This window comes from Crocodylus siamensis, chromosome 14 (genome assembly GCF_052110815.1).
Source record: "Crocodylus siamensis isolate JL-2025a chromosome 14, ASM5211081v1, whole genome shotgun sequence".
Classification (NCBI taxonomy): Eukaryota; Metazoa; Chordata; order Crocodylia; family Crocodylidae; genus Crocodylus; species Crocodylus siamensis.
Window position 1 is genome coordinate 2,915,484 of NC_143408.1, and position 22,030 is coordinate 2,937,513.

Sequence of the window (22,030 nt, forward strand, 5' to 3'; positions counted from 1 at the left end):
TGCAGCAAAGGGAAGTTGAGGTTGGATATTAGGAAAAGCTCTCACGAGAAAGGTAGTAAAACACTGGAACGGGTTACCCAGAGCGGTGGTGGTGTCTCCATCCTTGGAGGTTTTGAAGGCCTGGCTCAACAAAGCCTTGGCAGGGGTGATCTAGATGGGGATGGTCCAGCTTTGAGCAAACCCTCATTTTCTACAATTCGATGATACTGTTTTTGGGGCGGTCTGGGACATAGCACAGATCGGAGAGGCAGCCCTGAGCCAGCTGGAAATGCACTCAGCTCTTGTACTGCGAGATCCCATCTCCGGGTATCTGCCCAGCTTCCTGACTCGCAGTCACACCTTTGCCTACAGCCACCCCCTTATTTACATGCTTTTACACCTAGCAAAACCACACCGTGCCTTTCCCTTCCTGCAACTCATCCGAGCCGAATTATTTGCATGCCAGCATCTAGGAAGCCTGCTTTAGTCCGGAAGGCAGGAGCGCAGCCCTCAGGATAGCTGTTCCTCGCCCATCACTGCTTGGACCGGATCACGCGGATGCCACCTGGATCGCGTGCCCGCCAGCTCGGCTCGGGGCACCACTCTCGCTACCCGCCGCGCCAAGGAGCCGTTGTCTCTCGGGCAGGCACTTTCCCTGTTCGAACCGAGCTCTTCCCTCTCCCAGCACCCTGGGCGGATCGCCCCGGGCAGCCGTTCTGCTGGGATCCCAGCTCTCCTCCTTGTGACGAACCCTAAATAAATGGGAATTAAAAGTCCCCCCCGAAAAGCAACGCACAACCCTACCCCCACCCCCCCCATCTGGACCCCATCTGCTGCTGCTGTTTGCTCCCCATCCCCTCCCCCAGCCTAAACTCTGATGTACTTAAACACATACATCAAAGGCGCCTGGCTGTGCCCCTGGGGAGTCCTGCTTTAAGCACATTTCCTTCTATTAGCCAGCAGCTTACTGATTCAATGCGCAGGGCGGCCCAATCAGCGGGAGAGGGGGAGAAAGGCAAGGAGAGAGCAAGGCTCGGCAAACACAGAGCCAGAAGGGAGAGGAAGAGGGGTGGGGGGCAGGGGTTAGACTCGCTTTCTCCTGGGTTTCACTCTCCAGGAGCCTCCAGCCTCGGTTCTGGAGGCAAACGGCGGCTCTGGGCTGCTCTCTCTCCGCCCGGCCATCGAAGCTCCGGTTTGTCCCAGACCAGGCGGTCTGCGGGGCCTGGCCGCAGTCAGAAAGTCTCATTTCACCAGGCGAGTCTGCGCCGTTTAGCTGTCACCGCAAAACCCCTCAAATGCAGCAAGCCGGGCTGTGGTCAGAGGTCCGTGCTCATACAAGCAGGAAGGGAAGGCAGGCCAAGAGGCAGGGAGACTTGGCAATGAGGATCCCCTCGCTCTCAGACCGAGGAAGACAGACTTGAACCCCAAGTGAATAGATAGATTTCAAACAACCAGGACTGCCAGGTCCTGCGCTGCTGAAAGGGCAGGGCGCACAGACCTGTTTCCTTCCAGGTTTGCAAAGCAAGCATTGCACAGAGGGGGGCCAGACCAATGCATGATGTTAGAAGCTCAATGACCTCAGCAATGCAGGTAAAGACATATTGATCCGGAAATGAGAGGCCACAAGACCCCTCCCCTGCTCTTTGTGCAATCGAGGCAAAACCAGGCCCCTCTGAGACCCATTTAGCCCCAGGAGGGCAGCTGTCCATGCAGGGTGAGGGATCCACATACTATACACCTCCAGGGGCATCACCATGCCCATGCAACGCTGTCCCCAACATGGTGCCCAGCCTCTCCTGTGCCAGGAGCCAGCCCAGAGCCTGCAGGCACAGTCACCACAAAGACAAAACCCTGCTTCCAACCCACGGCACAACTCCCAGCAGAGCAGCCAAAAATCAAAGGACGCAAGAGAGCAACAGGGCAGGGAAGGACAGGGCCCCCTAACCGATCTGGGCACCTGTCAATGCGTCTCAGAGCTTCTGCCCCTCTGCAGCATCGGATCCACCCTGCCCCAGCTTCACTGCCGGCACGCGCAAGGACGAGGACATTGTGGCCTCTTGCCTGGAGCAGCTTTGGATGCAGTGATGCCCGGGGCTTAGCCAGCGACGCAACCCCGTGCCCAGCGCCTCCGGAGACATCTCAGTTCAGAACACCCAGGAGAACTGCCTCCTCCCAGGGGCGCGGATGAGCGACGGACCCGCCTCGACGACCCCGGAGGATTAGACCCCGGAGGCGGCAGGGGCATTCAGAGCAACCAGCGGGTGACCAAAGGACCGCGCGTCTCTCCGGGCACCTACTTGCTTGAACTGCTCCTCGTAGGTCCAGTCTCCGTGGTCTGGCGCCTGCTGCTGCAGCTGCGAGTGCCCCTGATGGCTCAATCCCGACGAGAGGCGGTCCTGCCCCCCAGGCAACCTCTGTGGCTCTCCCCGGTACTGCTGAGGGGCCTGCGGCTTGCGGAGGAGCAGGGAGCCCTGCCCCGCTCTCACCGCCTCGGCTGAGCCGAGCCCTTCTTCCCCCATCTCTTCATCCTCCTCGTAGTCATCTTCCTCCTCCTCCTCCTCCTCTTCCTCCTCGTCCTCTTCCTCCCCCAGGTCCTCCTCAAAGTCGCCTTCATCCCATTTGTGCTTCCTAAAAGGAAGGGGACAGAATCCATCATGATCTGGGCAGCTCGTAGCAAGCCTGCCAAGAACCCTGCCCCCCGATTTAGTGATCCCAACCCCGCGAACCCCCTCCAACAGCGCCTGGCAGGACCCGAAGGAGACACCAGAAGGAGGTAGATCTGCAGCAGGCAGGAGGAAATCCCATTTGCACGAGGCGCCAGCGGCCTGCAGGGCCCCAATTCACAGTGAGGAGAGTGGGAGACAATTCCTCCCAATTTCCCCAGAGGTAGCTATGCCCTCCAGATGAAGCAGCTAGCACTGGCCTAGAGGCAAGAGGAGCTACAGGGGCTAGCTGGACCCCAGCTGCTGATGCCAGCGCTCCTTACTATTTCAGGGCACCAGCTTTTCGTACGTTGGTTGGAGACGGGCTGGGAAGCATGCGTGTCCGTCCTGTCTTCCCGACATACCGCAGGGTCAGGAGGTTGCTCAGCTCCGTTCCCCCCACCCCAGGCCTTCTGCCAAACCTCCACCATCCATCAAAGCCTGCCAGCAAGCTTCCTCCTGGCTACCTGATACCGGACTGGAGAGAGATGGCTCCTGTCTGGGGGAAAGCCAGGGACAGGGGCAGGAAGGAGCTTTCCCAGGCTCAAAGCCATTTCCAAGAAGAGCCGTCTCCCCAGGCAGTGCTCTGCTGTGGGGTCGCCTCTTCGAGGGGCTAGAAGAAGACCCCAGTGTTGGTCCTGACAACCGAAGAGGTTTAATGCTAAGCCACCCAACACTTGTAGGAGACACGGGCGTCCTTGGGGGCGAGCAAGGGAGCTCGATAGCATGGGGGACCTGCTTTATCGCCAGCAAGTACCTGGAGGAACAGCCACCAAGAGCGGCAGCATTCAACCATTGCCTTGATCTTGTGAATCACACGTCAGCTCCAAGCTCTGGGTAGCAACAAGGCACATTCCCAGTCTGCATGGGACTGATGATTCCCTGCTTAGCACCTCAGGGCAGGGATGGGCTCCGATTCTGCACTAAGGGCAGGACACAGTGGGGCACTGATCTGCACTGGGTGTGTGTTTGGGGTGGGAGCTCTTAGCCACCTGCATTGCAACATTGGGACTCAACAGGTCTCATGCTACAAGCTCTCAGTTCCATCATACAGGAGCACCAGGAAGGTTGCAGCTTCCAGATGCTCCAACAGAGCCCGTTACAACAGCTAACCTTGTCTGGGACTTAGGGGATGGCCAGAGAGAAGTGAGCAGCAGACAAGACCCCTACCATTAGTTAGTATGCTAACTGTCATAGTTCTCATGCATCTGCAAAATAAATATATTCCTCACCTCAACTTCTGAGCAGGCAAACACCACCCACCCAGACCAGGTTTGTCATTGGAGTCAGGGATCACTGGCAGGAGCAGCTCCTTTGGAGCACCTGAAGCCATCTCAAGTCAGAGCCAAACGCCTGCTTGGTCTGAGAAGAGTTTCCCTGGGGACAGCCGCAAAACCTCCAGCCAGAAGCCAGCCCTGGGTTTTGAATGGGGTGTTAAAATCTCCCCAGAGCAAACTGGCCTCCAGAGATACCATAATGAATCCAACTGGCCTGCGCTGTAGCACAGATGTAATTCTAGGCAGGTATGGAAATCTAGCCCCTTGAGAGCCCCTCTAGCGATGGGCTGGACAGTCCTGAACTCAAGTCCACCAGGCAAAGTGTTGAAGTGACAAACGCTTTCCGCTTTAGGATGGCAATGAACAATTTGGTCAACTGAGGAATATGGGTTTCATTGGAAGAGAGGTTTAATCACCATGAGGGGCCTTACTGCTCTCCAAGGGCAAGGCAGCGGCATCCCAGGGTTACAGAGGTGTTCAGGGACAACTCCTGCCTCTCTCCAGCTGTTGCGTACACTGTGAGCGCGGACAGGCAGCTGCCAGCGGGAGAGGCAATAGGGCAGCTTGCTCCTTGAGCAGTTTAAGGCCAAGCTGAGCCTGGACCCTACCTCAACTCCCAGAGTGGAAAATGTAGCACTATGCCCTGCTCTGATGCAGCTGGTACCCCTGGGTGCTCTGGTCCTGCACTGGACCCAGTATAGGGCTCAAGCAGAGTTCCCCACCAGGCTTCAGTCCCACACAGAGATCATCCCAAATGTGTTATCCAAACAAAGCCCCCCTCGGTGGGGAAGTCCTGCCTCTGGGCTGGGGTCCCAGCAACAGCCGAGACCACAGTGCTGCACTGCAACACCCATCGGTGAACAGGCAGGAGCTGGAAAAGACTCTCTACCCCAATGGGTTGAAAACACAGCAGGGCCCCAGGAGCATATGCTCCGGTTCATCCTCTCTCATGTGGGATCAGGCCACCACAATCAGACAGGCTGGAGGCTGCAGCACCCCGTTCATGCCCCTGCCGTCCCAGCGATCCCTACAGAGAGCTCAGGGCACAGATCCCTGCCCCCAGTGCCAGGCAGTGCATTTCAAGGAGACGACGACTTTAAAAATATCCACTCATTTAAATGCAAGCGAGATAGTTTCCATTCATGCAAAAACTGTGTCGGAGGCCCAGCTCTGAGCGCCCAAACCAAGAACGAGTTTGTGCTCGTTTGCATTGCCAGGGTCAAGCTGTAGGCAAAGCAGCTGTATTTAAGCAGTGTTATTCTCCCCTCAGCCCACGCTCCACGTAGTCTCCTGGCCTCGTCCTTATCCTGGGGCTGGTACCGAAGATAAGAGCCTACTACTGCTACAAGTTAAGGATTGCCAAGAATTAGCCCCATACTCCAAGTCCCACTCAGATCCCCTTCCTGATCTGCTGCTCTGCTTCCTGTCCCCTCCACGATCTGCCACGTGACACTGAGGCTGCCCACACCTGTATTAGCCTATGCCCTGCTGCATTAGCCTCTGATGCCAGTCCCGTGAGAGCCATCAGTTCACGCCCCGTACTCACAGGTCATCATCATCCTCAGAGCCCATGTCCTGCTGGTACCCGCCGTCACCGTCCTCCTCGCCCCGCTCCTCCTCATCCTCCTCTTCCTCCTCGGCTTGGCTCTCGTCCGACGCGCCCGGGCTGGACGAGTGGCTGAGGCCGGCGGCTGCAGCCCGCATGGCAGCCAGGGCGGCCATCTGTGCCCGCTGCATCCGGGCACTCTCCAGCTCCGTGCTTTCCTCAGCGAGGGCTGGGTCCTGGCTGCGGCTCCGTGCCAGCGGCGAGGCCCCTGCAGCAAGGGCGGCGTTGTGCCCGGGGACTGGTGGCGGGGGCTGCACCGGTGGCGGGGGTGTGGAGCGTGGCCGTGGCGGCTGCTCCTGTTGCTGCCGTGCCTCCAGCTCCTGCTGCAGCCGGGCTCGCTGTTGCCGCTGCAGGTTCTCCATCACGGCCTGCAGCTTCATGGCTCTGCCAGCCGGAGGCAGCTCCCTGGGGAAGGGGGCGGGCAACGCACCCGGGGTGCAATGCCCTGGAGCAGAGGGAGAGCTGGGGCACGATGCCCGGCAGGGTGCAGCAGGAGGGGGGGATGGAGAGCAGGGCCCTACCAGGGAGCAAGGCCCTGGAGGGGCAGCGGTGGAGGGCCGGGGCTCCAGGAGGGGATCCAGTCTGGGGGAGTCAATGTCCTTGGTTGGGGGCGTTGCTGTGCTGACTAGTGCTTTACACAAAGCCTTGCTCTGCCACAAGGCGCCAGATGTCCCAAGAGGTTTCGCTAGTGCAGGCAGGGGGAGAGGCTGGGCCCTTCTTCCCTTCTCCAGGGACCCGGCAGCGAGTCCCCTTCCTGCAACCCAGGCCCCCGTTGGGCTGCCTCAGGCTGCAGCCCTGCACATCGCAGGCTCTTTGGCTGGACAGGCACTTCCCAAGCTGCGCTGCAAGCTCCAGCTTCCGCCAGCGGCCGGCTGCCTGCCTTTCTCCCGCGGGGCTGCGGCCGGTCGGGGGTCACTGCTCTTGGGCCGCTTCTGCTTCATCCAGGTGCCCGCGCAAACCTGCCGGGGGGGGAAAGAGAAGAGAAAGCGTGGGTCAGCGCGGTCCCTGCGACCCACCTTCTCAAGGCTGCAGGGAGCCAAGGGTTAAACCAGGAGCCTCATTAATCCCGAGTTAATGCAGGAGGCAGGCTGGGCCCTGCCGGGCTGGGGGTGGGGGCAGCCTGTTCTGCAAGCCTCCAGCCTGCCTGGGTTGAAGCCTGTGCAATCCGAGAGCCTCGATCAGGACGGACTGGTCCCTGCACGGCCCCACCCCCAGCCCCATGCCGCTGACCCACAGATAATGGACTCCCTCCTCCCCTCTGACACACACACACACACCTACAACATGACCCTTTCCCCAGGCCCCTGCAGCTCCTCCCAGCCGAAGGCACGCACATGCAGGGCAGAAGGGGCTGCTGGAAAAGCCAGTCACCCCCTCCGCCCTGTTACAAACCCAGCCCTGCGGCACGGCGCAGAGGCCGGCCGGTCTGACTTAGCTGCAAGTCGGCGGCAGAAAGTGAGAAGTTAGAAACCTGAAAGCCCCAAGGTTGCTGGCTTGGAGCCGGCCAGGCCACATCCAGAGCCGGAGATATGGGATCTTACGGGATCCTGGCAGCATCCCTGCCGAGCTGCTAGAGGGAAGCTTAAGCAAAAGCAATGGCCCATGTCTAGTAAGAGACCCCTGCCACCTGCCTGACAAGGCTGTGACCCCAGGCACCCGATCCAGACCTGCAAACCAACACTGAGGGCCCAGCTGGGCTGAGGTTTAACAAGGGAGAAGGAGATGGATCCAGAGCAGGAAAGTGGCATGCCACTGTCCAGAGATGTGGAGGAGGGCACTGGACTGGGCACAAGGTGACCTAGGTCTCCTGCATCCTCGGTGGGGTGGAGAGGATGCCCTTGGGCAAAGCCTCGCTGGCTCCAGCAGCAGAGGTGATGCTGTTTATGCTTTCAGAGGGATCTCACAGGACGGGGGCCCTGCTCTGGGAAAAGCATTAACCTGCTCCCCCCACCCAGTCAGGCTGCGTGACCGGGGCTCGGAGCCAGCCTGGCTTTGCACCTGCCTCCCCGCGCAGCCTCCGGGCTCGGCTTTCAGCAATCCTCCCAGCCCCAGCCACACCCTGCAGGCTCTCTTGCAGCGTGGGCTTTCCAAATTTACATGCACCCGGCGCGGGGAAGAAAGGAGGTTGGGACAAGGATGAAGCCACGCTGCTTTAAACTGCACTTGTAGGGCAGGCGAGAGCCAGGGAATGGGGGTGGAGGTGGAACAAGGAACCTCATTCCAGCCCCTTCTGCATTCACGACAGTGCAACACGAGCACTTTCACTCCTGGCAGCGAGAAGCACAGCTTCCGTGCAAAGGAAGCCATCGCCTTATGACTGACTGATCTCTGTAAGGGGACAGGAATTAGTGGAATCGGGCCTCAGGCCCAGGCCAGCGTTCAAGGGGTGCTAAATCCGGTTTATTAAAGCCCCTTGAAGACCCTCTCCGTTGGCTTAAGGCCAGATGTACATGAGAAATGCTCTGGGGATGTACCCATGTTACGCTGCATCTTGACAGGCAGGGGAATACCGGTACATCCTACCGGCCCAAACAGCTTAGTGTGGATGTAGCTCGTGTCACCCGAGCTGTACTTTGCTTGTCGAATAAGGCCACGTACCTCGTCCCCATCCCCTCGCCCCACCTTTGCAAAGGAGCCAGGTCACTGAACGTACGGCTGTGCCAGGATAACCAACTTCTGGAAGAGATACAGCGCTCCAGGACTGCACCCCTCATTGCCGAGGTGCGTAGTTGCGGGAGCCGAAGTCCCTGGGATAGGCCACAGCTGCAATTTGTAGAAGCATAAACCCATACAGAGAGTTTTTAACAACCAACAGGTCTTGTCCACACATGGGGTCTTGGCCAAGGGCATGCATACACTTGAAGGTCCAAGTGTGTGCATGGAGCTGTTCGTGATAACCCACGCGGTTCGCAGGAGACCTTCCCCAAGCTGGGGGGTGCTGCTGAACTTTGCACGGTCCAGATGAAGGGCAAAGCTCTCCCGCGTGCACAGCCTGGCTTTTGTGCTAAGTGCTCAGAAGCCGGCCCCGTGGCTAATGCGACACGGCCCCCCCACGGGGATGCCGCCCTATCAATACAGTGGTGCGGTGAGGTATGGAGAAATAAGCCATGCCGACATAAGCATCTCTAAAACTGCATCGTGCTGATCCAACTAGACCACTAAGCAGTCTAACTAGGTGCCGGGGGGAGGCTAGCCCTAACCTGGTATCAGCAGGAGCAAGAAGCCCTGAGTCCTTGCCTGCTCGAGCCTGTGGCCTGAACAGAGATGCGTCCAGACCCAATTGCCCGGATTACTGGAAGAACTGAAGCCTCCTTGCGCAACGGACGCGATGTTGGTGGCAAAGAGAACAAAGTTAAAAACCTGAAAGCCTCAAACCTTGTTCCCGGAGCCAGACCGCAGGGGCTTGTCCAGAGCTGGAGATCCGGGATCTTACAGGACCCCGGCAGCAGGCAGCGTCTCAGCTGAGCTGCTAGACAGTGCAAAGCGATGAGAGCAAGAGGACAGGGGAGGCAGACCCGTGAAAGGGCTGAGCCACCGGCTTGGCTGGGAAAGTCCTTGAGGCCGTGCCTGACACTGGGACGTTTGCTCTTTAACGATGCTGTAGGCTAGGCAGAGGGGAAGACGGGAGACAAAAGCAGGTTTCTGAGGGCCAGTCGTTCCCTGGGAGAGACAATGGCAGCTCTTCCTCTTCCTCCTTCCCTCAAAGGGCCGGGGAAAGCCTGGAAAGCAGAGCGGGGCCCAGGGACACCTGTGCAAGCCCTCCGAGATGCCTTCCACCAACAGGCTGGCTTATTCCTCCTCCCTTCTGGGCAAAAAGCACCTGTACGGCTTTCCAGCGGCACAGGGCCCCCACTGCTATAGCTACATCTGTGGAAAGCCCCTGCCCCAAACGCACCCAAGACAAGCTACACCAGTCCATGCGTCTGTCTATCGGACCAACTGTGTGACTGAGATAAGGGGCGGCCTGCCCAAATCCCAGCTTCTCGCACGTTTTCTGAACCACTGTGGCTACGACCTCCCTCCAACAGCGCAGGTGCCGTTTACGCCTGGCCCTTCTCCATTTGCATGCACGCAGAGGGTCGTCTTATGCCGAGAGCGTACGCGCTTTGGGGCAGCGACCATCTCACTGGCCCATGTTCAGGCCTGACACGTTTGCAGCTGGGACGCAGCAGCCAAGACCCCAGCGGCACTGGCCCACGCTAGCCCCGCTCGCCAGGATCCGGCCAACAGAGAGATTCACAAGACCTGGGCTCTCTCTTCTCATCGCTGCCCCGACCGGCGGAGGGGTCTTGGGTGCACCCCCCTGCCCTCTGCTCCGTCCCCTTGTTAACCTCCTTGTCTAGTTTGCTCAGAAGCTCTTTGGACGCAGGGATGGGCCTCTTATCGGCGTGTGCAGGGCCCGACGCACTGGGGCCCCCACTCCCGGCAAAGGCTTCCAGGCGCAAGGTTAGGACAGCGCCGCGTGCTACCGGCTGCAACTGAATTGACTGTGGCAAGGGCGCGAACGCTTTCTGACAGATCCTCCCAGCATATGCAAGCATGGGCTCCGTGCACCCATCCACCCCCTCCCTTTACAAGCAGCAGTGAGATTCATTCATAGACAGAGAGGAACCGGAGCACGCGTCACTCAGCTCGCCGCAAGCTTGCGAGTCACTTCTCTGGTGGTTGGCTCCGTCTTGCTATGAGTCCCCAAACTGGCCCATGAACCAATCAGAAACTGGCACTGTTTTTTGTTTTTTTTTTTCTGCAAGACGAGTTTCAGCTTAACACTTTCTGGCAATGCAAAGAAGGCTGAATTAAGCCATCGCTCACCAGGGGCTGGGTCAGCAAGAGGTGGGGACAACTCCTGATACAACAAATGCCTTCTAATAAAGAGCGAGCGCAGCTGGGGTTTAGGCTGGCGTGGGCCAAGAGGTGTCTGGAGTCGGCGCGAGCAAGCGCTCTCACACGTGGGTTTGGGTGGCTGTGCTATTGTTTCAAGTGCCTCGCTCGCCTGAACCCCGAGAAGCTCTGGGGTGGACCAGGCGGCTCCCCCAGGCTGCTCGAGTCTACCTGGCAGCCAGGCTGGTGGTCCCCTTCCCCACCCCAACACTGAAGAGACAAGGGTGTCGGCGGCAGCTGCCCACTGACCTCTACAGATGGATTATTTCCTCTGTGGACACACGGGAACAAGCCCTGTGCAAAGATCAGGGGGCTGCCCTGCCCCAACCGATCCAAAGAGCGGGTCTTAAAGCAGATCAGGACCAGGGGGTTGCTTGCAAGAAGCCTTCCCCATGTTATGCAGGGTGAGAAGCAGAAGCCTAATTAGCTTCCTTGGGAGCCAATTAAAAACCACAGGGTCTAGCATTTTGAATCAGTGAGCTGGGACTCCGATGGCTTCGCTACTGACTCACTGTGTGACCTCAGCCACTTCTCTTGCACACTCCTGGGGAGGTGGCGAGATAGAGAAACCGGCCCCCTCTATCCCACTACCACGGGAGCCAGCACCCGAGGGATTTTGTGCTGGGTGCAGCCTACTTTCAACATAGGGCGAGAAGTGCTACAGGAAGAGCACGCCAAGCCTTCACCATCCACCTCCCATGAGGACAGGTGCTCGGAAGAGAGTGACTGTTAAAAAAAAAAAAAAAAGGGGGGGGGCTAAAAATAAGCTAGGTTTGGTGACGTGTCCAGGGATGGGCAGAGATGACGTGTCGCGTGCACATCTGTAACTGGACCCAACAAAAAACAGGCTTCAGTTTACCCTGCTCACATTCAGAGAAGAAGCAGAAGGTCAACAATGCTCGAAACAAGCCTGGGGAAGTGGGGGTGGAGGGTGCTGCCGTTGAAGAAGAAAAAAAAAATTAAAATAAGGCAAAAGTCAGAGGGGCCAGGCCAGGGGGGAGCCGGCCTCCCACCACCCCCGATGCAGCAGGGAAAGCTCAGCGGCACAGTTGCATGTTTAAATGCACGTGCCCATCGCTTTCCCGGCAGGGCCTTCCACCTGCCGGCTCCATTTCCTCCCTTCCAGAACCTGTTATCATCAGAGGCTGAACCAGAGCAGAGACAACAGCCGCGATCTCCGGCTTGGAGCAGCAGCCCAAAGTGCTCAGAACCAGAGGCATTCGATCCCTGCTACCCCTAAAATCCTGGGATTTGCAAGCACTTGGGGATCCCCCACCCACCTTTACACTTCCAGTTTTACCCTCCTCAAGGGCAAGGGGAAAACCAGCTGAGATTTACACAGGACACTTGTGCAAGACCTGCCCGGGACACTGGGAGTGTCACAGCTTGGGGTACTTGCTAACTAAGAAGCAGCACAGAGCTGGGATGCACAAGGCGGGGAAGGGGGTTGCACACAGGTCGCTGCTGCCCTGTGTCCTTGGTCATCACTGCCCTTATGCCCCCCCCAGCCTTCCCTCTGCACCAGATAGGACTGTCAAGCATTTTACAAAAATTAAGGCTGACAACCCACTTATGAGACTAGCTCCGAGTCCCGGGCAGGGAGCAGGGGTCTCTGTCAATACAGCCTGGTCCCCAGAGAGGTTATAAAACTAACCAGCTGCCCAGCTAGCGAGACATTATCTCCATTTCCCAGATATGGAAACCAAGGTAGAAAGGGAGCACATGCCGCCCCACCCCCGCTCAAGGGGGCGGAGGGCTGGCCGGAGGGCAAACCTGGGAGTCCAGCCCTCGGGGCCCGCTCGTGCCCGCTGCACGGGCACCCACCGCCCCTGCCTTTCAAAAGAAAGCCCCGCCGTCGTCTGCCCAGCTCTGCTGGCAGAGTCATAAAAATTAGGTCCTTGTGAGCCAGCAAGGAGTCACCCACATTATAAAGCAAACTAATTACATGATGAAGTGGATAATCAGTTTGCAGTTAAAGCCAATGAGTTCAGAGGGAAAAGTCCACATTACTGAGCATTTTGAGTGGAGGGAAAGAAGACGAAAAACAACAACAACAAAAAATTGTGCCTGACTACGAAAAAGCGACCAAACCACAGAAGTGAGAAATACGAAACAAAGATTGATATCGCCACTTTAACTGCTGCTATTAAAAGTCTCGCAAGCTTTTTAAATACCCCCCCGGAGTATCACACAGGCACATCGCAGCACTCCCGCGTGTCGCTCTAAAGGCAGCCACTTCTGGGGCAGGCCGCAGTCCTGTACTCACCGCGTACAGCGATGCAAAGGGACGGTGGAGGAAGGGGGGGAAAAAAAAAGAAAAAAAAAAAGTCATATTCATTTGACTTGCTAACGCCTCCTGGCTTCTTTTCATCTTGGGCAGTGAATTATTTATATTCTAGTAACGCTCATGTGCCTAAAAGGGGATCAGGGCCCCATGGAAGAAGCCGGTCCCAGCCGATCGCTGCCATGTCAGTCTTGCTACATGTTTTTTTTGCGGGGGCGCTAAAGCCACTAATTAAATTAAACCTTCAGCAGAGGGGTCCCATGTCAAGAAGCAACCCGCTAGCTGAGCAAGGGCTTATCGCTTGCTGGGAGCTGGAAGATGGTCTTAAGCGAGCAATTGAGTCAGCCGGAGCCAGGAGCCCGGCGGTGGCGGCACGAGCACGCCGCAGCCAGCCGGGCGGGTTTACCGACACGCCAGACACGCGGAGAGGCAGTGTGAGCTAGTGGTGACAAGGCACCAGACGGGCTCTCCAGGAACCCGGCCCTTGCGGGCCACCTTGGGCAAGCCGCTTCGCTCCTCCCGCCCTGGCCTGCCTCCTCTTAGCTCTCGCAGGCACCAACCCGCGGGCACACAAGGCCCCCGGCTCCTGCAAACAAGGCCGTGAAGACGGAAGGAGCAAAGATAAAAGGTTGCAAGTCAAGCATGCTGTGCCCCCCCACCCCGCTTACACACCCCACCTTCCTGCCAGCCAAGTTGTCAAAAAAGAAAAAAGAAAATGTCGAGTCAGACGCTTGCCAGCTTGCAAAACGTGCGCGACCAGTTGCACAACTGGACAGAGCGGGTGCAGGAGAGGAGGCCGAGTGTGGGGGCAGCCACGCCGGGAGCCAGAAGTACCAAAGGTTAAGAAGTGGAGGGATGGGGAAGAAAGGGACCGAGCACGAAGGGCAGCGCAGGGCAGGCCCCGAGCGTGCCGCGGATGCCCGGCTCCCGGGACGCTCGCCCCAACTTGATTTTACTTGCCGTCGCCCGCCATGCAGGCCGCTCGGTGGGACGGGAAGGGCGAACAGCACACGGGTGCGCGCACAGAAAAGCATCCCACGGTCACCAGGAGCCATTTCACCCAGCTCCCGCTTGCTCCTGGGCTCCCTGCACGGCGGGGGGCTGCCCACCCCCTGGCAACCCAGCAGGGCATTTCAGCGGGGGGTGCCCAGGACCACCCGAGCCCCTCCGGCTTCGGCAGGGGACAGGCAGGGGGACGCGAGGGGCGCCGGGCCATACCCAGGCGGGTCAGCAGGCAGAGGCTCCATCTTTCTTGCGCCAGCAGCGAGCGGTGCAAAAATAGAGCCGGGCTGCGCTTTAAAAATAAAACAGGCAGCCGGGCTGCGTTCAACCCCCCCGGCCCTCCCCTCGCACCCCCCCGCTCGCCCGGGGAGGGGGAGGGGGAGGGGGACGCTCTGCTCCCACCTGGGTGGTGAAAGCAAGGGTGGGGGGTAAAAAGCCCCTTCCCCCACCCCCAGCTACCAAGGGGGGGGGGATTTCCGCCTGCCTGGAAACAACCCACCCGGGGGCTGCCCTAGCTGCCCCCCACCAAGGCATGCACCAGGGTGCAAAACAAGGGGGCTCGGCGCAGGCACGGAAAGGGGGACACACGGAGAGCGTCGGGGGGGGGCATGGCTGCAGCCTGCCTTGCAAAGGGGGCTACCCTCCCCCTTCTGGTGCAAGGGGGGGACCCACCCCCTTCGGGCACGGGGGGCCCTCCGGGGAGGGGGTGCCGAGGGGGCCCCCGACCCACCGCCTGTGGGGAAAGGGGTGCAGCGGCCCCCCAGCCCGCCCCGGGCACGGGGCCGGGAGCTGCCCTTACCCGCGCTGGGGCGCCTCACCGCCGCCGCCCGGCCGGGCCCGCCCCGGCTCCGGGCTCGCGCCGCGCTCGGCTCGGATGCAAATTCCAAACCCGTGAATCAGGCGGCGGCGGCGGCGGCGGCGGCGCGGGGGCAGCCGGGGGCCGTCTGCCGTGTGCCCGCCGCGCACAAAGCGTGCACTGCGACCGGGCGCGGGGGGGCTCTTCCCCTGCCGGCTGCTTCACACCCCTGCGGGGCTGGCATGTCGCCCCCCCGGGCATGGATTTGCATTGGGAGTCGGATTGGGAGGGTGCAAACGTGCTGGCGGCGGGGGGGGGGGGCGTGCCTCAGTTTCCCCGCTTGCATGCGAGTGGCGGTGACCCACTCCAAAAAATAATAATCCCCTCCCTCCCTCCCTCCCTCTGGCCAGTGACCTCCCCTCTAGGAAGAAGCGCGGAGCAGCGCCGATAGCCCCCGCAGGCAGTGCCTAGATGTGGACGCGGCTCCTTTAAATCCCCCCCCCTCCAGCCGGGCTGTGCAGCGGCCCCAGGCTGCCGCGGCGCCTAAGGGAGCGTCTGCAAAGTGACACGAACGTCGGATTTAAAGGGCCAGCGCCCGCCTGGCTCCTTCCCCTCCCTGCTCGTGCCAGTGGCCCAGGCGGCCTCTGGCTGCAGCCGCGAGCCCCGGTGTCTTTCCTCCTCCAAACCTGGCTCCGGGTTTTTAATGGGGGCTTAAACCCCTTGACATGGGGAGGGCTTGCACTTTGGAGCCAGCTGACCCCATTAGCCAGGGGCGAGGGGCAACTTGCTTCGGGGGTGCTTAGAAAGATCTTGATCCCCCCACCCGTGTATCTCATGGGGGTGGGGGAATAAAGACTGCAATAAACCTGGCAGCCAACATGAGGGGTGGCACGCCAGGCATCCCCTCTCCTCCAAGCCTGGTGGGTTTCACCCGCGCATCTCCGAGCACTTGCAGAAGACGCAGTTTTTGAATTTCCCCCAGGCAGGGCGGCTGGACAGAGGAGGGTTTCAAAGCCGAACGCGCCCGCTGCTCTGGGCCTGTAGCAGGCACAAGATCGCCGTACGAATCAGAGACCCAGGGGTGCAGAGAACCGGGTCCCCCAGGCTGCGGGGTGCTCAGCACCTCTGAAAGGCAAGGCCCGGCGTGCCCGAGAAACCATGTAGAAATGACAAGGCTTCAAAATTGGGCAGTATTTTCGCTAGGCAGAGAGGGCTGTGTCAAACCCCTTTGCCCGAACAAAGCCGCTGCAGTGTTAAGACATGTTAATTGGTCACCTACCTCCAGGACAAGCAGGGCCAGGCCCCTGAATCCTATTACAAGCCTCCAGCGATTTCATATTCTGGAGACTGGAAACACAGTCCTGAGATTCCCTCCAAGTTGAGAAAGAGAGGGGGACATCACGCCCGTGGAGGACACCGGAGAAGCACGTTCATTAAAAAAAACATCCTTTTTTGCAAAAAATCTGCTCGGTTTAATCAAAGATCTCACCTCTCCCACGAGATCTGATTGCTTTGTCATGCAACAGGCATTTTTCTAGGCGCGCCACTGCGTTTTGTACAGCTCCATGCGTGGTGCTCCGCTAACCGAGCAAATCCATCCTTCTTTCCAAGCTGCTGCCGCAGTTCCTAGAAGCCCGCGGCCTCCTTGAGCCGGGCCGCGGACATCATTGTCTGGGTTCCCCTGCGGATGTGATGCTCGCCACTGTTTAATGTCTTGCAGGAAATCAGTTTATTGCAAATAAACATGTCAATACCGGGGGACCTGAATTTCAGCTGCTTTTTTTTTTGGTGAACACAAGCAATTTCCTGCTGCATGTTGCTTAATACCGGGTTAGGCCGTGTACAAGTGTGTCACAGGCGCGTGTAAATGCAAGCAGGCTCTCTTGGAGCAGTGATTGCCAATCCTTGGCTTCAGCCCCTTTCTCTTGACAGCAATTTCTGCCTTCCTCAGATGCCGTTTCCTTGTGAAGAATGAGGGATGGACGTTGCCTCCGCCGTGGCACTTCCTCGGTATTGTTGCCCGTGGTTGAGGACCAGGAAAAGAGCCGCTTTTATCCCCCACCTACTCCAATGGCCCTCTCTTGGGCTGTTATCTGGTACCCCGCACCGTACCTAGACTCCTGGTGGCTCCGGGTGAACTTTTAGTATTCACCTGAAGGCCAGGAGGTCCAGAGCTCAGTGCTAATTGTAGGGGCCCAACCTGCTAGCCAGCGGGCAAGGTTTTGAAAGATGTTGAGCACCCAGCTCCTTGCAAAATTAGGCTCAAGCTGATCCCCTCAAATCTGCCGCTCAGATAAAGCTGGGCCTTAGCGGCAGGTCCAAGGAAGGTGAACCCGAGGCCCTGGTGTCCAGAACTGATGCTGAAAACCCCTGTGCAGCCCAGCCTAACTCTGGGGGTGTCCAAACCCCACAGGCTCCTCTGCCCATCTGTGACCTTGAGTGACTAAGCTACAGCTGCGGAAACGGGAGCAGCAGAGATACGGCGGCAGGTCTTGGCTTCCTGACCTGTGCTTGGGCCTCTCTTGCAGGGTGCTCTGCCCAGCAGCTCCCATGTTTGCAGCGCTGTATGCCATGGGGCACATGTGGGGTCCAGCAAAGAGAGGACAAGGCCTACTGGTCTTCGCTGGCGAGATCTTGGGAAAAGATCTCAAGAAGATCCGCACGCTGCTCAGTGGTTGCACACCCTCTATTTATGATGCCTGCCCTCTGCGTGCTTTGCGACCAAGAGAAGAGGGAAGAGAGACAGCTGCCTGAAAACGTCCCCGTTGCTGAATGCACTGCTGAGCATTCAGAAATGCTGCTGGTCCCTCGGCAGCTGCTTTTTCTGCCATTCAAGGGACTTCGGTGGCCTCAGAAAAGACAGGGAAAGGGGTGGTTTCCCTGCTGACATCTCAGCAGAAGAGACCCCCATCCATGGGGCTTTCTGCAGAGGACACTACAGCAGGCGACAGGCTCCAGAGAGAGCCTGGATCAAACCAAGCCGTGCATCCGGCCAGTCCGGTGTCCTGCCTCCAGGACGGGTAGCCTACCCTTTCCACCGGCCTGCTCCAGCCTCCTGCCCAACAGAGGCCAAAGGATCTCACTCAGCACCTCCAGTCTCAAACAGGTTCCCAGCACGGCAGAATCGTGGGATGGATCTTTTCGGCACAGAAGTCCAGGCTTGATGGGGACAGCAAATCCCCTGTGTCCCTCGGTAAGTCATTCTGCTGGGTAACTACCCTCCTGATTAAAACGTGGTCTCAGGCTTGCATTTATGTAGCTTCAGCTCCCAGCCTTTGCAACTGGGCGTCAAGGCAGGCTAGAAGCTAATGCAGAAGCGGCAAGCTAGATGCTAGGGCCTGGCACCTGTCTGGCTGCCAGAGAATGGCTCTTGCGCTTTGGGGAAGGGCAGGGGCGCCGTGACCCAGAGCATTGTGCAATGTGGGACATGGGTGGGGAAGAATGCCTTCCTCTTCCCTGCAGGCCTGGCACTCCCACCCCACAGCCTGACATTCAGCCCTCGGTGCAAGTGTGCATAATTACAGGTGCTATTTTGGACTGCGCCGCCCTCCGCCCTTTCCTGGTGGCTCCTGCCGGGGTGAGCAATGCAGGGCCAGAGGTGCAGCCTGCAGGAGGAAAGCCTGATTGTCAAGTGAGTTTGACTTTGGGAGGAGGTCACGGCGATGATGCAAGGAGCAAGGCTTGGGGAACCCGCACGTTCTGCTGGGGGGCTGGGCCAGGCGACAGCCCCTCTAGGCTGCTTCTAGGCTTGCTCAGGCCACAGATCCGAATGGTGAGGATCCATGTCAGTGGTTCATGAGGCTCTGCTTCTGCACACGGACATGTGCATCCAGGCACACGCATGCACATGGAGTTAGGAAGCTAAACCTGATCATCGAATCATTAGAAAATGAGGGTGTGAAGGGACCTCAGGAGGTCACATGTAGTCCAACGCCCTGCTCCAAGCAGGACCAGCCCCAACTACATCATCGCAGCCAAGGCTTGGTCTAGCCAGGTCTTATCAACCTCCAAGGATGGAGAATCCACCACTTCCCTGGGTAACCCCTTCCAGTGCTTCACCACCCTCCTCATGAGAACATTTTCTCTAATATCCAACCTCAGCTTCCCTTGCTGCAACTGGAGCCCATTGCTCCTTCTGTTGTTTGCCCCCACTGAGAACAGCCCAGCTCCATCCTCTGCGTAACCCCTCTGCAGGGAGCTGAAGGCCGCTATTCAATCCCCCTCGGTCTGCTCTTCTCCAGACTAAGTAAGTCCAGTTCCCTCCGCCTCTCCTCACCAGTCATGGGCCCCAGCTCCCAAATTATTTTGCCCACCACTGGACTCTCTCCAATTTGTCCACATCCTTTCTGTAGTGGAGGGCCCAAAACTGGACGCAGTGCTCCAGATGTGGCTTCCCCAGTGCAGAACAGAGGGGAAGAATCACTGACCTCGATCTGCCAGCAACGCTCCTGCCGACGCAGTCCAGGATGCCGGTAGCCTTCTTGGCACCAAGGGCACACGGCTGGCTCCTGCTCAGCTTCCTGTCCCCTGCCACCCCCAGGTCCTTTCCTGCAGAGCTGCTGCCCAGCCCGTCACCCCCAGCTTGCACTGGTGCACGGGATTATTTTGTTTTAAATTGCAGGACTTTGCACTTCCCCTTATTGAACCTCATGAGATTTCTGGTGGCCCAAACCCCTAATTTGTCGGGGTCACTCTGAATCCTAGCCCTGCCCTCTTGCCCATCTACTACTCCCCCCAGCTTGGTGTCATGTGCAGACTTGCTGAGGGTGCACCGCATCCCATCTTCCAGGCCGCTGATGAAGACATTGAACAAAACTGCCCCCAGGACCGACCCCTGGAGCACCCCACTTGATACCGGCTGCCAACCAGACATCGAGCCATTGGTGACCACCCTTTGAGCGGGGCGACCCAACTGGTTTTCTGTCCGCCCTACTGTCCATTCATCCAACCCGCGCTTCCTTCATCCCAAACTACCGGAGCCTGCTGAGTTACACACCTGAGCAGAAAACCTCCCTAGGAGATGGATGGAGAAGGCTCCTGCTATCAGCCCTTCACAGCCTGGAGCCTGCAGGTTAAAGGTGAAGGGGGCTCCATGCCGGGAAAGCTGTCCCCCGGGCTCGGATGGAAGAAAGGGGCTGCCTGTCGGGATGCTCCCCGCAGCGGATCCGGTTGGTAGTAAACAAACCAGAGTGGCTGTAACTGGATCCTCCCGCCCGGCAGGGCAGTAGCAGGGAGGCCTCCTGTGGGAGGGTAGAATTACAGGCAAGAGGAGCGGCTACCAAAGGGGCTGCCAGGCAAATAAAAGGGAACTGCCCAAAGCAGGCTGGTGGGGCTGGCGGACCCCCTCCTCCCACCCACACACCCAGTATAACGTGCTCAGAAGGCAGATTGGGCCTGCGGCATCCTCCCCGCAGCTGGGATGTACTGGCCAAAGCATCTGGGGTTTCACTTCTTGTGCAGCATGCAGAGGGGAAACTGAGGCACGGGTTGGCTGCCTTGCTGAGAGGTTGGGCCTCGGGGTGGTTTGGATAAGGATGATCCTGCCTCAGGCAGGGGGGTGGACTAGATGTGACCTCCGGAGATCCCTTCCAGCCCCACTTCTCTGCGAGTCTATGAGGAGTCCCACCCCGATGCCCTGCCCTAGGAAGGGATCGGATTTGGGAGGGCTTGGCAGACAGAGCTCCCTGAGGCCGCATCCACAAGGACAGGGATTCCAGCAGGGGCTAGTGCCCCTTCCTGTGCCCACCGAAAAGCAAAGCAATGCGGCATCCCCAAGGGGACCAGAGACTGACGCCACTGGTAGCCAAGGGGTACACGACTCTGAGCGATCGCAGGGGTGCTGGAGCTGCCCACTGTCTCCTCTGCAGCCGTGGCTGCACTGGGATTTGCTAGAGTCATTGCCCCCTTGTGCTGGGCACTGCCCAGATGCCTGGGAAAAGGCAGTGCCTTCCCCAAAAACCACAGACAAGGCGGGACTGGTGTTGCTGTATTACACAGCCCAGAAACTCCCCGTGAGCCCCGGCTGTCTCCGCAGTATCACACGGCAGCCTGGGGACCCACTGCCTTCCAGCCAGCACCAAATCCCTGACATCCCTGGCACCCGATGACCTCTCCATGCCACTGCCGGAGGCTTTTCCGCCTCCCTGTAATGGCTTGGGCTCAGAGCAGCCCTGCCAGTGCCCTGGGCTGGAGAGTTCAGCCTGGTGAGGCAGTGTCTGAGCTCTCCGGTGGCTGCAAAGGGTCTTAACGGCATTGCACAGACCTGTTCCCTGCTCACTCTGTGCAGCAGGATGAGGGCCAGGCTCCAGGGCTGGGCAGTGGCTCCCACGTGCTGGGGTCAAAGTGATGCACTGAGTGGCAGGGGCTGAGGTTTCAACCCGTGCCTCAGTTTCCCTTCACCGTCACATGCAAGAGAAGGGAGCCCAGGCTTTGTCGGCGGGGGCTGAGAGGGGGAAAGGTGCAGGATCGGGGCCTGACATTGCAAGGGCCCTGTCATCATCTCCAGTCTGTTCTCCACGTGCAGCCCTGGGGTCCCGGTTTGGCGGGGACCAGGTGCCACCTAGCGGAGAGAGGGGCAAAGACTGCATGGGGACCTCTGAGCACCCAGGCCGGGACCCAGAGCTGGCAGCCCAGTTTGGCTGAGGCTTAAAAGGGGGAGCTGGGAGCCTGCTTGTCCAGAGGGGCCTTGGAGCAGTTTTAGCTTGGAAGAGGCAGAACAGCTGGGGCAGCTGATGGGGACTCCCAGGACTCCTGGTTTTTCCCCAGCTGCAAGCAGCACGTCCCAGCGGTCAGCAGCCAGGCCGATCCAGGGCTGCTGGGGTCCAGTCCCTGCTCCGATGTAGAGCGGGGTTCACTGGCTAAAGCAGAGGGGCTGGGAATCACCAGTGGGTGCAGATGCTTCTGTGCCCCCCTCCAGCGCCAAACCTGCAGCCAGGATGGACTCACCCTCGCTACCAGCCCTCAGCTTAGCCTGAAAGTCCCCCATCCACAGCAGTACCACAGAGAGTCCACGGTCCACCTCTCGGCGCCCCAGAGCCAGGCCTCCCTTGCTCCCACCCGCACGGTCGAGCTGCCCTCCAGCTGGGAGAGCCAGGACCCTGCCTCAGCTCCTGGTAATCACCAAACCAAGCAAAACGCCAGAGCAATGAGACATGCACGACTCCCTTGGGAAAGGAGGGGCAGAATCGAGACTGGCTCCAGCCCAGCCGCCGCCAGCCTTCATGATCCAGGGACAAGCCCCCTTGGAGACCAATGCCCGCATGGTGGTGGGGTCCCTTGGGGGAAGGAGAGGTGGCTGGGAGTGCTCCTCTGGGCTCACCGGGCATCAAACAAGAGGCTAACAAGCATCTTGCTAACGAGTCCCCCCCGTGGCTGGCCTGGGAGCAGGGATTGTGGGGCGAGTCCAAATGATGGAAAAACTTGGCCCTTCCAATGACTGACTCCCCCTTGCTTAAATTTACACTTTTAAGCCAACCTCCTCATGCGGTTGCCATGTCTCGAGGC

General features: G+C 59.1%; 1 protein-coding gene across 6 annotated transcripts in view; it reads right to left on the reverse strand.

The window, feature by feature from the left end:
- ARID3A (AT-rich interaction domain 3A) overlaps positions 1-19,694 on the reverse strand; it is a 65,268-nt gene extending 45,574 nt beyond the window's left edge. Inside the window, exons 1-3 of one of the 6 annotated variants that reach the window (XM_090028099.1) lie at positions 19,524-19,694; positions 5,505-6,523; positions 2,277-2,607 (exon numbers count right to left, since the gene is read on the reverse strand). In XM_090028099.1, coding sequence (XP_089884225.1) covers positions 2,277-2,607; positions 5,505-5,944 — 771 coding nt within the window. In that variant the 5' untranslated portion in view covers positions 5,945-6,523; positions 19,524-19,694. Of the gene's footprint in view, positions 1-2,276; positions 2,608-5,504; positions 6,524-8,939; positions 9,235-13,947; positions 14,154-14,530; positions 14,785-15,806; positions 15,930-19,523 lie in introns of those variants that run through there. The other 5 variants (XM_090028100.1, XM_090028102.1, XM_090028097.1 and 2 more) reach the window with 5 other exon arrangements.
- Between the last annotated feature and the right edge of the window lie 2,336 nt (positions 19,695-22,030).